Source organism: Gopherus flavomarginatus, chromosome 5 (assembly GCF_025201925.1).
Source record: "Gopherus flavomarginatus isolate rGopFla2 chromosome 5, rGopFla2.mat.asm, whole genome shotgun sequence".
NCBI lineage: Eukaryota > Metazoa > Chordata > Testudines > Testudinidae > Gopherus > Gopherus flavomarginatus.
Window position 1 is genome coordinate 116,090,068 of NC_066621.1, and position 13,830 is coordinate 116,103,897.

At 37.6% G+C, this 13,830-nt stretch overlaps 1 protein-coding gene across 3 annotated transcripts in view; it reads left to right on the forward strand.

The window, feature by feature from the left end:
* Positions 1–1,303: 1,303 nt before the first annotated feature.
* Positions 1,304–13,830, forward strand: part of MIA2 (MIA SH3 domain ER export factor 2) — a 59,557-nt gene continuing 47,030 nt past the window's right edge. The window contains exons 1-4 of one of the 3 annotated variants that reach the window (XM_050953855.1): positions 1,304–1,495; positions 3,054–3,187; positions 5,204–5,290; positions 5,676–6,873. In XM_050953855.1, coding sequence (XP_050809812.1) covers positions 1,381–1,495; positions 3,054–3,187; positions 5,204–5,290; positions 5,676–6,873 — 1,534 coding nt within the window. In that variant the 5' untranslated portion in view covers positions 1,304–1,380. Of the gene's footprint in view, positions 1,496–3,053; positions 3,188–5,203; positions 5,291–5,675; positions 6,874–10,943; positions 11,170–13,830 lie in introns of those variants that run through there. The other 2 variants (XM_050953857.1, XM_050953858.1) reach the window with 2 other exon arrangements.

Sequence of the window (13,830 nt, forward strand, 5' to 3'; positions counted from 1 at the left end):
CCCAGCCCAAGAACAAAGGACTAGAGTGGTGTGAGATCTGGGATAAGAGTTGGTTGGGGAAAGGAGTCCGGGCTCTCAACTGGAGTCTGACCAAGGACTGGAGCTCAGACTGAGAGACAGAGCTTGAACAATGGGGTTCAGTGCAGCTTGACTGGCCTCTGGGCTTAAAAGAATGATCTATTCTTTAACCTTCAGTTCTCCCTGATAACCTAAGGACTTCCTATGCTGTGTCCCAGTTGACTAATAAACCCTACTATTTTGACAATGTGGTTTGAGTATCATTGCAGATGCTTGCCGAGGTGCATTAATCCCTGAAGAGTGTACAAGTCTCTGCCAAAAGCTTATCTCAGTTGGACTCAGGTGAGATGTAAAAGAAAAGTCCTAAAGGCCCAGAGGTCCAGTCCAAGGAGGTGGTGAAGCCACATGGCTTACTCTGGAGGCAGAGTGAGATCCCTAGGGGGTCAGGCACTCTGAAAGGGTTCCTCCTAGAGACTGTTCCAAAGCTGGAGATATAGCACCAATCCTGTGGTGACAGCAGTGTAAACACATCCTCGAGGCCTTGATCCTGTGAGGTGTTGAGCACCACCACTCCCATTAAAGTCAATGGAAGTTGAAAGGCTTAGCCTCCCTTGGGAGGCACTCAGCACCTTGCAGGATTAGGTGCAGCACTTGAGAAGAGCACAATGAAAAAAATGCATTCACTTTGAGGCCCTGATAATCAATATATTAATATAAAAATAACCTAAAGTACACCAGAACACACAGAACATTCTGGTGGCTGGGGACAATAAGCCTCTCAACCTTTGAGGATTTTTTTCTGAAAAAAAAAAAAAAAAGAAAAAGAAAAGTTGGCAGCTATAAAGGCAATTGCGCAAATCAATTTACGCAAGAAATTGAGCCAATACATGAGAGACTGAGCTCACAATGTGTTGAAGAGATGTATTTTAAAAAATTCCTTCAACAATCAGGAAAGTAAACCATAATTTTCACTAAAGCTTTCTACAAATGTTGAATTTTTGCCCCACAATTTCCCATAAGCCACATATAGTACAGTATAACCCACTTGCTTATTAATTTCTAGGACGTCTAAAATCTTCAGCCTGGATAGAGTTCATTGCTTAGTATTCAAAATACTAGTCCAACTATCAAAACTTAGTTAATTATTAAGCCTATGTGTTTAATCAGGATACCTGACTCTGCAAATTGTGGAAATCTAATGCTCTTCTGCTTAAGCAGTTCTTCAGCTGGAAGGAAAATGGGATCTTACTTTCAACATTTGGTTAGATTAAGTACAATAATATTGGATATTTCTGCTGACTGAATACCAAGCCTACTTGCGCAGTTTTGCCGAATTCTAGATTTACGTTTTGCTTTTCTAGTATGGCGAAGTTTTTGGACCACAGAATTTTGCTGTTAGTAATTTCATTTTTAACAAGTCTGCAGAGTACAAAGCTACTGTCAGAGTGGAAAAAGTGTGGCGATCAGGAATGTGAAAGTAAGTTAAACTTTTTTTGTTTTTAATGAGTCTGGTAAATCCATATGCAGTCATTTCAAATCACAATGTAGAAGCCCAGAATAAAAATGTGAAAGAAAATTTGGAAAGTGTAAATGTTTTAATGTAGTGTTGTCAAAGCATTAGGCTTATGAAAGATACCCCTATATATTTACAACAAAGGAAAAATATGACTGGAAAACCCTCCTGTGGGATTGTGTTGTGGAAATATGCAAAAGGGCAAAGTTCAGTAGAAATGCTTCTTGTTACCAGTACATTAGAAACTTGGAGCTAACACCTTATAGTTTTCCATGAGTTTCCTCAAAATAGTCTATGTTAAGAAGCATCTAATTAATTTTTTTAATGATTCTTCTCTGTATACTGAAATACTTTTAAAAAATTCTAAACTGATATATCTGTAAATGTAAAATGAATATAAAAATGTTTACAGAACACATTCTGGTTTAGCAAAATGTTATTTTTTTCCATTATAAGTTCTTCTTGTGAAAGATACTGCTCATTTTCCCTGTATTTATTTTTCCTGCTATGGTGTGAATTAAGGGCAGAAACTAGTTAAGCAATAGGACAGAAAAGCCCTATATAATTTGGGTGAATTGTCTGCATAAATAGCTGTCCAGGCTTGCTGCAGAATCAGAAATGGCAGTGATACAAGATGGATACTTTGTAGAAAAGCCAACTCTCAGATTACCACTGTGAAACCTGCTTGTCACTTGGAGACAATTTTTCAGCTGCCTCCTTTGATTTTGCACTTACAAATTTTTGCACTTTCAAAATTGAGAGTCTATCCACCTTGCAAGCTGACATTTGCACACAGAATTCCCAATCCTGCAAGTTGCTCTGTGCAGATGCATCCTTGCACACATTTGGAGCCCTATTGACTTCAGAGGGCTCCATGCAGACTCAGGTGTCTGCTTCTGTGGAGCAGCTTATGGGAGGGATTGGGACTCAAATTGAGTATAGTATTTATAAAGTTATTGAAAAGTAAATTGAAATGAAAGCAAGCCACCTAGACTTTAAATTTCCTGTTTTTGGCAACATGTCTATTCTTTCATGCTTATATTGTTTAAACTTAGCTTTTTTGTCTTTAATATTAGGTTCAAAAGACATGACTAAAATAGCTGAAAAATAAGTCAATGAAAATGTGCAATATTTAGAAATCAAACAATCAAAATACTTGTTGTGTTTGGATCAGCTGCTCCACATATATAACTCCTGTTGAAGGCACTGGAAGTTTTGTGTGTGCCAATACTGAAAATGGTCTGCACATCTAGGGCTGGAATTTGTTCTTACTGATGTCAATAGGATTTTTGCTATTGACTTAAATGGGAGCAGGATAGGGTCTCCAATGTATATTCCAGTTTTTAGTAGCTTTCTACTTTAGAATTTAAACAGTGATATTATCATAAAACATATTTTATTCATATATAAACAATTTTTAGTGTCTCTTTATATACATCACATCTACTTTTTCAGAGTGATGAATGATTTAAGAAAAGTAGTTATTATAGTTGCTTTTTGCTCTCTTTTTACATATATTCAGCTGCAATGATCAGAGTCCAAGGCACTAAAGACTATGTAGGCCCTGACTGCCGATATCTGAAATTCAAAGTGGGGGAAGAGATAATCGTATACTCCAAACTTTCAAGAAAAAGGGAAGATTTGTGGGCAGGAAGTGTAAGTATTTCAGTCTGCAATAATTTCACTATGAGCAAACCAAGTAAAACAATAATACAGGAGTGGTCAAGCATACAACAATCTTCAGAAATTTGAGAGCCATGCCTGGACAGGCACGCCTTGGAGGTCTGAAGCTCTGAGACCCTCCTCCCTGCTGGAGAAGAAACCAGAGACAACACATGGGGGGGGGACGCGATGTCATGTGCCCCCCAAAGCTTTTTGCCAGAGTTTGCTGGCCCCCGCTTGGTCACATGGTGTCACTGGACCCCCCTCGCTGCACAGCAGCTGCTGGAGCCAACAAGTTGGGAGCTGCAGCTGTGGGGCACGGCAGCTTCAAACAGCTGGGAGCTGTAGAGAGAGCACTGCTTTTGCTGCTGCCGCTCTCTACACAAAGCTAACACATGGGAGCTGCAGGGAGGGGCTGGTGAGGGTAAGAGGGGAGGTATGCTGGGGGGTGGGGCGTGACTCAAGCTGTTGGAGGGGATGAACCTTTAAGTTGTGCTCCTCACTCTCAGGAGGCACCAGTCGTCTTTGGCAGAAGCCTCTAGCCCCACCACCCCGTTGCAGGTCAGAAGCCCTGAACTCCTCACATAGTCTGGTAGGCAGAAAATGGGGGGGTATAGGAGGCTTCGTGAGCCACACATTAACTGTAAAAGAGGCACATGTGGCTCACAAGCCATGGTTTGGCCACCCCTGTAATAATACATTTGCACATCTATAGTACCTGTAATCTGGGTATTTTACAACACTTGATGAACATTAGCCAATTAAGGCTCACAGCATCTTTGTGAGGTAGGTAGTTATGATTTCCATTTTCCCCAGATAGGGAAAGTTAACCACAGATTTGGCCAAGGTCTCATTGGGAGTGATAGAGCTGAGACTGCAATCCTGGTCTTCAGTCTCACAGTAATTACGCTATAGTCACTACCATATCATCTGTCTTTTAACTACATGGCTTACTTAGAACAGTTCAGGTCTATTGGGTCAACATCCCCAGACTGATTAGAATGTAGGTAAGGAATTGTTAAAACTATCTAATCAAAAATCCAATTTTGGTGTCTGATCCTGCAATCTTTGTTAAAACAAAACTCCCAAAGAAGTAATTGGGAATTTTTCTTGAGCACCTTCAACAAAATGCTCAAATGGTTAAGACAGTGGTGAACTTAAGATACAGTGGACATGTGTTTGCATATAGTTCAAACCCCGTAGGTGCTCAAATACCAGGTGATGGTTACAATAGAAGAACTGGATAGCTCTACAAAAAATAAAAGTTAACCAACGCAGTCTATCAGTGAAATTTTATGCATTTTGAAAATTTGAATGTCATAAAATATAGATTTACCCAGTAGAGCGGAATAATTTCAAAAGCAGCACAGATGATCATTGATAATATACAAATGTAATGCATTTCTTTCAGTTAGGAGTTTGGTAGCTCAGATTACTAGATAACCCGGTACCTCCTGTTGACGTGGATCATAACAATTTCTCATCTAGTTCCCTAGCACATCCTACACAGAGAAATAATTTAGGGCTGGTAGTAGATACCCGATATATACATTACATTTGTGAACATAAGATATATGGAGGAGTATGGTTCTCATTTGCTATGAGGGAATGAATTTGTTCTGACTTAAGTCACTGGGAGCTTTGCCACTGATTTCAGTGGGAGTGAGATCAAATCATTAGTGCATATAACAACACATGAATTGAAGCTGTGTCCAGGTTACTGTTCTGATACTGAACCAACACATGTTCACAATAGTAATGTGCAAGTGTATACTGTAAAACATAGCATGGGGTATATAGTGTCATACGCTTCAATAAGTGATGGAGAAAAAATGTATTTGTGAAGGAGAAGGGGCTCCATTGACTAAAATGGGTCTGAATATCAACTTTAGAGGGCTCTTCTAATCTATGTATTTGTTTGATCATAAGTTCTTAACATGCAAAAATACATACATCATCTGTATATATAACAAAACACTAAATACTCTCCTTCCGTTTTTATTTTTATAGAAAGGGAAGGATTTTGGATATTTCCCAAAGCATGCTGTTCAAATTGAAGATGTTTTTATTACACAAGAAGTAGAAGTGCCAGCTAAGGTAAACTAATATCACCGATCTTCCCTGTATACTGATGAACAGCTGAAATTCTGTTCTGCAGGTGATACATGGATAGAAACTCAGGTGTCATTGCCAGTCTTCTTTGGGGTCATTCAGTATGTGTTTTTCTTGTTATTTTACCATTTGTCTGTGTATAGTGCTCAGACACAGATCTCTATTAATAAGTTTAGATTTAAATATTATAGCAACTAAGCCAAATAGAGTCATGAAGAATATCCAGATTACCTACATTTCCTCATACAAGGCTATACACACATACTATTGTACATAAGCAAAAAAGTAGATAAAATGGGTATATTATTTTATTACAAAATACTTTAAAACATTCATGCACATAATAAAAAGGTGAATATTATTCTTTTAGGAAACTGATTTCCTTTGTCTTGATGGAGGTGAATACCCTTTGGAAAATAAAGATAGTGTATTGCATGAGCATAATGAAGAAAGTGAATATCCATTACCTTACGCAGAACCAGAATCAAAGATGCCCAAAGATGAGCTCCCAAAACAGACAAGTATTTCCTTCCAGCGGGAACATGGAATTGAGTCAGTTCCTGAAAGTGATGAATTAGACAGAAAATTCAAAGACCCTCACACTCAAAAGGAGACGGAGAGCAATAAATTGTTCAGAGAGAACAAAAATGGAAAAGATGATGCTGTCCCGCAAGAAGCTGAAAGCAGTCAACCAGTTCCAATACAATCTACATGGACTGTTTCTGGTGTTGTAGGATGGCTTGGGCTAGGAAGTAAACAAGATGAGGAAGTTTTTGAAACAGTTACCGAGTCTCTAGAAGAAAATACATTCAGAAGCAGAAAAATAGCAATAACTGATGAAAGTGACATGAAAGCACTAAATGATGAGGATAAACCAGAGCCTTCTGGCTGGTTTCAGAGTAGACTGACAGATTTACTACGTTTTGGTAGAGAGAATTCAGGCCTTGGTTTACTGTTCAAAGAACATAATCCACAAATCTATGATAGTTCTAGTAATGCTGAACATTCTGAGTTTGAACAAAGAAATTCAGCTGCAGAAATATCAACAGAAGAAAAGCAAAAGAGAGACAATGAGGTATCCAAACCAAGCTGGTTTAATTTGGGTTTAAGTGATGTTTTAACATTTGGGCATGCTAAGAAAGAGAACACTATAACAAAAGAGGAGCAAAGCAGAGAAATGAAGGTTGCAACAGATAAGAATGAAGAAATTCAGACTTTGAGCCTACAAGAGACTGAATCTCAGATGGACAGAGAACTGAAAAAGGAAACAGCCAAAGTAATGATAAGTGAAGACCAAAATAACAAGAAAAATAATGTACAAGAAATACTAGATTCCGACAATAAAACACCAACTTCTGGGGAACTGCCAGTAAATGAAGATAATCCTCTCAATTTAAAGAGCACCAAAAATGCAGAAGAGTCATCTTTTACTACAGATGTTGCTGACAAAGACAAACTAATTGAACCTTACAGTTCAGAACAAGACCTAGTATCAGAAACTCAAGTTATGGAAAACACTGAAGTTAAAGAGATAACTCAGGAGTCAGAAAGCATAAATGGCCAGTCAGGTTGGTATGAAAATATATATAGTAACTTCATTACTTTTAATAGGGACACATCAGATAATCAACAGGGGCAGGAATCTTTGGTTGCTCATAGCACACAGGAATCAGTTACATCCCATCTTCTTTCTTTTCCCAGCTCACCTCAGAGCTTAGACTCCACTGTTGCTAAAAATTCAGAAGAAGACAAGCATGACACGTTTGAAGAATCTCAATCTCTCCTCTCACTTAGTCATTTTACAAACATACTGGGCTTTCACAGTTTAACAACCAAAGTAAAGGAACCTGTGCAAAGTGCACAGGAGGATTTGAACTTTAGTGAAGAACTCTCCCAATTTGAAAATAATGATGAAATATTACAAGGAAGTAAAGAAACTGCAGTGAAATTACAAGCAAATCAGAGAGTTAGTGAGAATGTGCAAGGGAAGGGAGATGTGGCAATGTCCCAGGAAAGTGTTCTGTTGTCCCCATTAGCAGTGCAAAGTAATGAACAAAGGAGTGAAAAAAATAAACAAGATGCCAGGTTAGTAAAAGATAACAATATTTCACCCCTTTTATCTGTAGAATCCCAGTTAGAACCTAAAATCTCCCCAGGTCAACATTCACAAATATCTAGGTATTCAAACCCTGAGGAACCCATTTCTGATGGTAGTGAAAGACAGGAATTTTCTAATATAAAAGATAACAGTGATGTCCCTGTTTCCAAAGACCAGCAGCACGTATCTTTAGATTTAAAGTTAGAAAATACTATAGATTCACCAGTACAACATGAATATATAAGTGAAGATTTTTATTCTAGTGAACAGCGTGTGTTATCAAAAGAGGAACCAATTCAACATAAAGAGGACAGAACAGATAAGAATGAAGAAATGAGTAGTTTAAACCTACAGGAAACTGAAACTTACACAGAGAGGAAATCAAAAAGAGAAATAGCTGCAATGATGCAAGATGAAGAACAAAATAATCTGAAAACAAATAAACAAGAATCGGTAGATTCAGAATATGACACACCAAGTTCTGGGGAGTTGCCAGCAAATTTAGATAGTCTTCCAAACTTCAAGAAAATCCCAAATGAAGCTGAGTCACCTCTTACTCAAGGCTTATCAGACAAAAACAAACTAACTGAGCTTTACAGTACAGAACAAAATTCAGCAGCAGAATGTCAAGTAATAGAAAATACTGAAGTAAAAGAGATAACGGAGAAATCAGATAGCAAAAATCAACAGACAGGTTGGTATGAAAATATCTCTGGCAACATAGATTTTAATATGGACAGATCAGATGATCAAAAGGAGCAGGAATCTATAGTTTCTCAAGACACACAGGAATCAGTTGTAGCCCAGCTTTTATCATCTTCAAGTTTATCTCATGACTTAGACATAGCTGATAATTCTGAGAAAGACAAGCAAAACCAGTTTGAAGAACCACAGTCTGTCTTTTCTTTTAGTCATTATAAAAACATACTGAGCTTCCAGTGTTTTGCAACCAAAGATGAGCATTCTCTGCAAAGGCTACCAGAGACTCTGAGCTTTGATGATGAAAATGGCCAGATTACAAATGGCAAAGAAATTGAACTGAAAGGCCAAACAAATCAGAAAAGCAATGAACAAGTACTAGAGAAGAGTAATGTAGACATTTCCAAAGAAAGTGTTCTATTTTCTCCATTGACAATGCAAAATATTGAACAAGATCCTGAAAACACAATTAAAGATACTAAATTAGTAAAAGATAGCTCACTTCTTTCATTTACAGAATCCCAGTTAGAACACAGAGTAGACCCTTTATTTACATATCCAAAATGCAAGGAACACAATTCTAAAAGTAATGAAAGAGAGGAATTTTCTAATATAAAAGAGAAAAGTGAAGGTTCTATTTTAGAAGATGAGCAGCAGGTATCTTTAGAATCAAAATTAAATATAAAAGATTTACCAGAACAACATGGATACTTCTGTGAAGATTCTTATTTTAGTCAACAAAATATTAATAAAAAGGGAGGAAGGCAGGGTTGCTTAGCTGAAATTTTTTCAGGGGATAATGGTCATGAATTTGGCATTGATCACATTGCTGACACAAAGAAAGTTCAAATTTCAGACCAGTTCTCTTCTCTGGAATTTGCTGAATCACTATCAAAACACTATGTAAATAATGAAGTACAGGGACAACATAATATTTTGGATTCTGAAGAAGAAAGAGAACTCACTGATGTGGAATATACTAAAAATTCTTCTGACAAAGGTTTGCATGATGTCTCACAAGATTCCATAAAAGATAATTTTTCCAACTCAAATGTTGATGATGTTGTGTTAGACAAAATGGTAGTGAATGGCAAAGACATAAGTTATTTTTCCCGAGACAGAATAAAACAGCTAGAGAATTTTTCACAACATATTTCAAAGTGTGGTGAAGCTAACCTAGAACATGGTGAGCAAATGATAAAAAATTATGAGCCAAATAAACCCCAAAATGAAAAGAAAGCAAATTATTTGGCTAACCAAGAAACATCTTCAGTAGATACGTCTGAGGAAATAATACAAAGTGAGAATATAATTCTTGAGCAAGACAGTCACACATTAAATTATTTACTGTATGGTTTGCAAAACAAAGGCAATGAAGTTCCACAATCTTCTGTGCCATTTCCACAGGAGCAAATAGATGAAGACTACAATAAAAGAGAACATATTTCAAATCCATCTGAACAGCATTCTGATAATACTAGAATTAGTGAGGTTTCATTAACGGTAAATGTTCTTGGGGAACAAGTCCTACAAGAACAGACTATAGCACCTGATGCTAGTGCTGATACTTTTTCTGAAGAGGACCTGCAATCTCAACAAATTTCCATGACTATACCACACCATAAGAAAGAGCCAATAGATATAGAACTGGATGATTCATCTTCCCAACATGAGCCTTTGACATCAGAATGTGGGACTAGGGATAATACTAATTCAGATCCTGGCAAGAACTGTAAAAATCAGATGCTACATAATAAAAGAAAAGAGTCTTCCATGTCATCAGATTTAGAAGTACCTGAGCCCAGCAGTTCAAGTCATCATGAAGATACGGAAAGCATAAATACAGAAAATGAATGTGAATACCAGAAAATTTCATCATATCCTCATTCAAATGACAATGTAATACCAAAGTTACAGGATGTAGCAGAATCACAGAAAATGTCTGAAGAAAGTTTAGTTACAACAGAAACAACTGCAGAATCCAATCATATCCTAATTACTGAACATGAACATTTATTCCAAGAGCAATCTAGTGTAGTTGAAAACTCTGAAAAAAGAAACCTTGCATTACATTTAGAATCTTTTGAGTCTACTGAATTGCAAACCCAGGCACCTCTTAAAAATCATGGTGGCTCTAATCCTAATAAGCCTTTGTCACATGTTCCCCATAATCATGATTCAGCACACAACAACATAGAACGTGTACCTTCACAAAGTGAGCAGGGCTTGGATACACTCCATTTAAATGCTGTGAAACAGAGAGATCTGAATGGTATAAGACACATTGACAGGGAAGATGCTCTTCCAACTGAAAACATAAATCATATAGAAAAATTAACTACATCTGAAAAAGCAAGAGATAGTAAGGAAAAAAGCAAAAAAGATACTGATGATCAGAAAAAAACAGACTCCCAAAATATAAATGATAAAAATGGTGTCATGACAGAGGAAGTGGTGACTAGTATTTTTACAAAAACTTCACAGTTTCTTGGAAGTTTGTTTAGTAAAAATAATAATGGAGACTTTAGAAGAAATTCTGAACACACAATTCCTGTCCTAGACCCAAATGAAGACAGGGAAGATATTAGGATAAACCAGATAAAGGTAGAATTTAATAACGTGCAAAGGAGAGAGGCTGAGTTAAAGGAAAATGAATCTGAACAAGAGAAAGACACAGTTCAGGTGGCAAAAGCTACAAGGAAAACAAGGAAAGAAAGCCAAAGATTAATTGAAGGAGACACAGATATATCCAACCCATTCATTGCATACCAACAGCTTTATTCAAAATTGTCTCAGGAAGTGAAGCAACCTTTAAAGAGTCTATGTGAAAAAAACAAACTCTTGGTGCTAAAACAACAGTTTAAAAAAGTTCAGCATGCTATCACTACTTTTACATGTGAAGACAATTTCATGCAGAAGAAACAAGTGACTGCCTCTGTGGAAGAGGAACATAATCTGGACGTTGGCTATGAGAAATGTATAAAGGAGAAAATGAATTTTCTTCCAGAGCTACAAGATCTTCTATCAGCCATCAGAACAAAGTGTGAAGCCCAAAATGCAGAATCAGGTACTGGACTACTGCTTTACTAATTAAAGGTGATAAAACAAGAACAATACTTGCTTTGTGTGATAAAAATGTAAAACAGGTGTGACACTGTCCACTTTTAGTGGTTTAAAATCAACACTAGTGAATTTAGCTACTAGCTGTTAATAGGTGATTATAGTGTAGCTATTAAACACTTTGAGGAATATATAACTCCCTTATGCCATACTACTTATAGGTTATGGACACCCTGATGTAATATACAATATATGGACATGAGTAAAGTACTTGTACAAATCAGTGGTAAAGCCAGTAGAAAACCACCTAAAATTGTTAAGAGAGAAAGAGTTCACAATTATTCCAGAGATAGTTCCTCTTCCATAGGTTCTCTGGCCTGATCCAAAGCTCATTGAAGTTAATGAGAGTCTTTCCATTTACTTCAGTGGACATCAGACTGGGCTATCTGTTGTTATACTTCATACCATAGCCTGTTATTTTACTCTGGTGAGTAAGTCCATTTATTTCAAAAGTCAGACTTAAGACTACCGTACCATGATTCTTTTTTATAATCAATCCCATTGTAATCAAACTCTTGATGCCACTGCATATTTTGGTTCCAGTATTCATTGGTGGCATCATAAAGTACCAAAATGTATCATATTTGTGTGACTAGTGTCACCAGGAGCGGCGCCAGGGTTTTTTGGCACCCTAGGTGGGGGTCCTTCTGCGCTCCTGGTCGTTGGCGGCAATTCTGCGGCGGGGGGGTCCTTCTGCACTCCCGGTCTTCGGGGCACTTCGGCGGTGGGTCCCGGAGCGAGTGAAGGACCCGCTGCAGAATTGCCGCCGCCGACCCAGAGCGCAGAAGGACCCCCCGCCACCGAATTGCTGCCCTCCCAAATCCTGGCACCCTAGGCGACCGCCTAGGTCGCCTAAATGGAAGCGCTGGCCCTGAGTGTCACAATCATTTAAATTATCAGAGGGGTAGCCGTGTTAGTCTGGATCTGTAAAAGCAGCAGAGTCCTGTGGCACCTTATAGACTAACAGATGTTTTGGAGCATGAGCTTTTGTGGGTGAATACCCATTTTGTCGGATGCATCTGACGAAGTGGGTATTCACCAACGAAAGCTTATGCTCCAAAACTTCTGTTAGTCTATAAGGTGCCACAGGACTCTTTGCATCATTTACATTATCATTCTCACAATGTAAGTAAAATAGGAATGTAGTTGGTAATGTAGTTTTTCTAATGGGAAATCTACTGAAGCCAGTGAAGTTATACCAGAAATGAATTTGGCACAAAGGATTAAGTATTCTAAATCCTCTGAAATTATGCCCACAGTTTAACACCTGCAATATTTCTCAGTCAACAGTGCATACAAAATGGGTAGTTAAAGATATATAACTACATATATACATACAAATCTAAAGGTTTGGGTTGCATAAAAACCTAGGCATAACATGGACGTAGGCATGTGCAGTTTCAGTAGCCAAATTGAGACTTTGAAAATATGGCCCAGTTAGGGTATTTTCTAATAAATAAAAATTTTGCATTAACAGACTTAATTAAAATTAATTGTAACTCTTTTTCTCTAACACATTGCTAATTCTTCTTAGCTCACTAAATGTAACTAATTGTGACTTTATTGTATCTTTATATAGTAGCTGTACTTCTAGAGCTGCCACGAAAAATTAATTAATGCTTATTTCCTTTTTGTGGCTGGAAACATTTTGTTTTCTAAAGCCTTCTGCTTGTTTAGTCTAAATCACTGAGCTAATTGAAGAAATCAAAACGTAGGATGGCACAGATAACTCCAGTAGTTTTTGCTCTGTCATCATATATCTGTATATATGCAGAGTGGTGACATACAATAATTTCCCAACTGCTGCTCAAGATTATGAAATTTTCCACAACGTTGAGTTCATCTCATATAGTAGCATTTTTTGTTAATTGTTTGAGCTCTTGAAATACTCTTCTATATGTGCAGCTGCTGTGTGCTTCCATTCGTTACTCACAGACAAACATGTCTATATTAGTTCTTTGTGCATATAACATTTGCAAGGAAATTTGTTTAGTTTATGGAAAGCTGATCATCTTTAGTCCCGTATTAATTATTTTTTTCCTGGCTATTACAGTTCTCTTACTTGAGTTTTCCTCCCACATATCTGAACATGATTTCATAAAGAGACCTGGCAACTCTGGAAGAGTACTCCAATCAGTACTGATCAAAGACAAAACATAATTTTTTCTAAATAATGAACTATATTCTGGCCTTAATTACATCTGGGCAACACAAATTCTTTGAGTGCTTGCTCATGTCGAATCCATTCTAGGTGTGTGCGCGCCCACATGCATGGTTGTTGGAGATTTTTGCCTTAATGGTATCCTTAGGGTCAGAAGTAGCACCCCCATGAGTGCCGCCCTCATGCACTGGTATATCAGGTACCACCAACCCTATGCCCTCTCAATTCCTTCTTACTGCCCATGGTGGTTAGTCGGAGCAGCTTCCCGGTTTTTTGTCTACTGACTTTGGGCCTTAGTTTTGTTTATAGTAGTTAGTGTTAAGTGGTTGTTAAGTGTAGTTAATACACCTCTACCTCAATATAACGCTATCCTCGGGAGCCAAAAAAATCTTACCGCGTTATAGGTGAAACCGTGTTATATCGAACTCGATTTGATCCGCCAGAGCG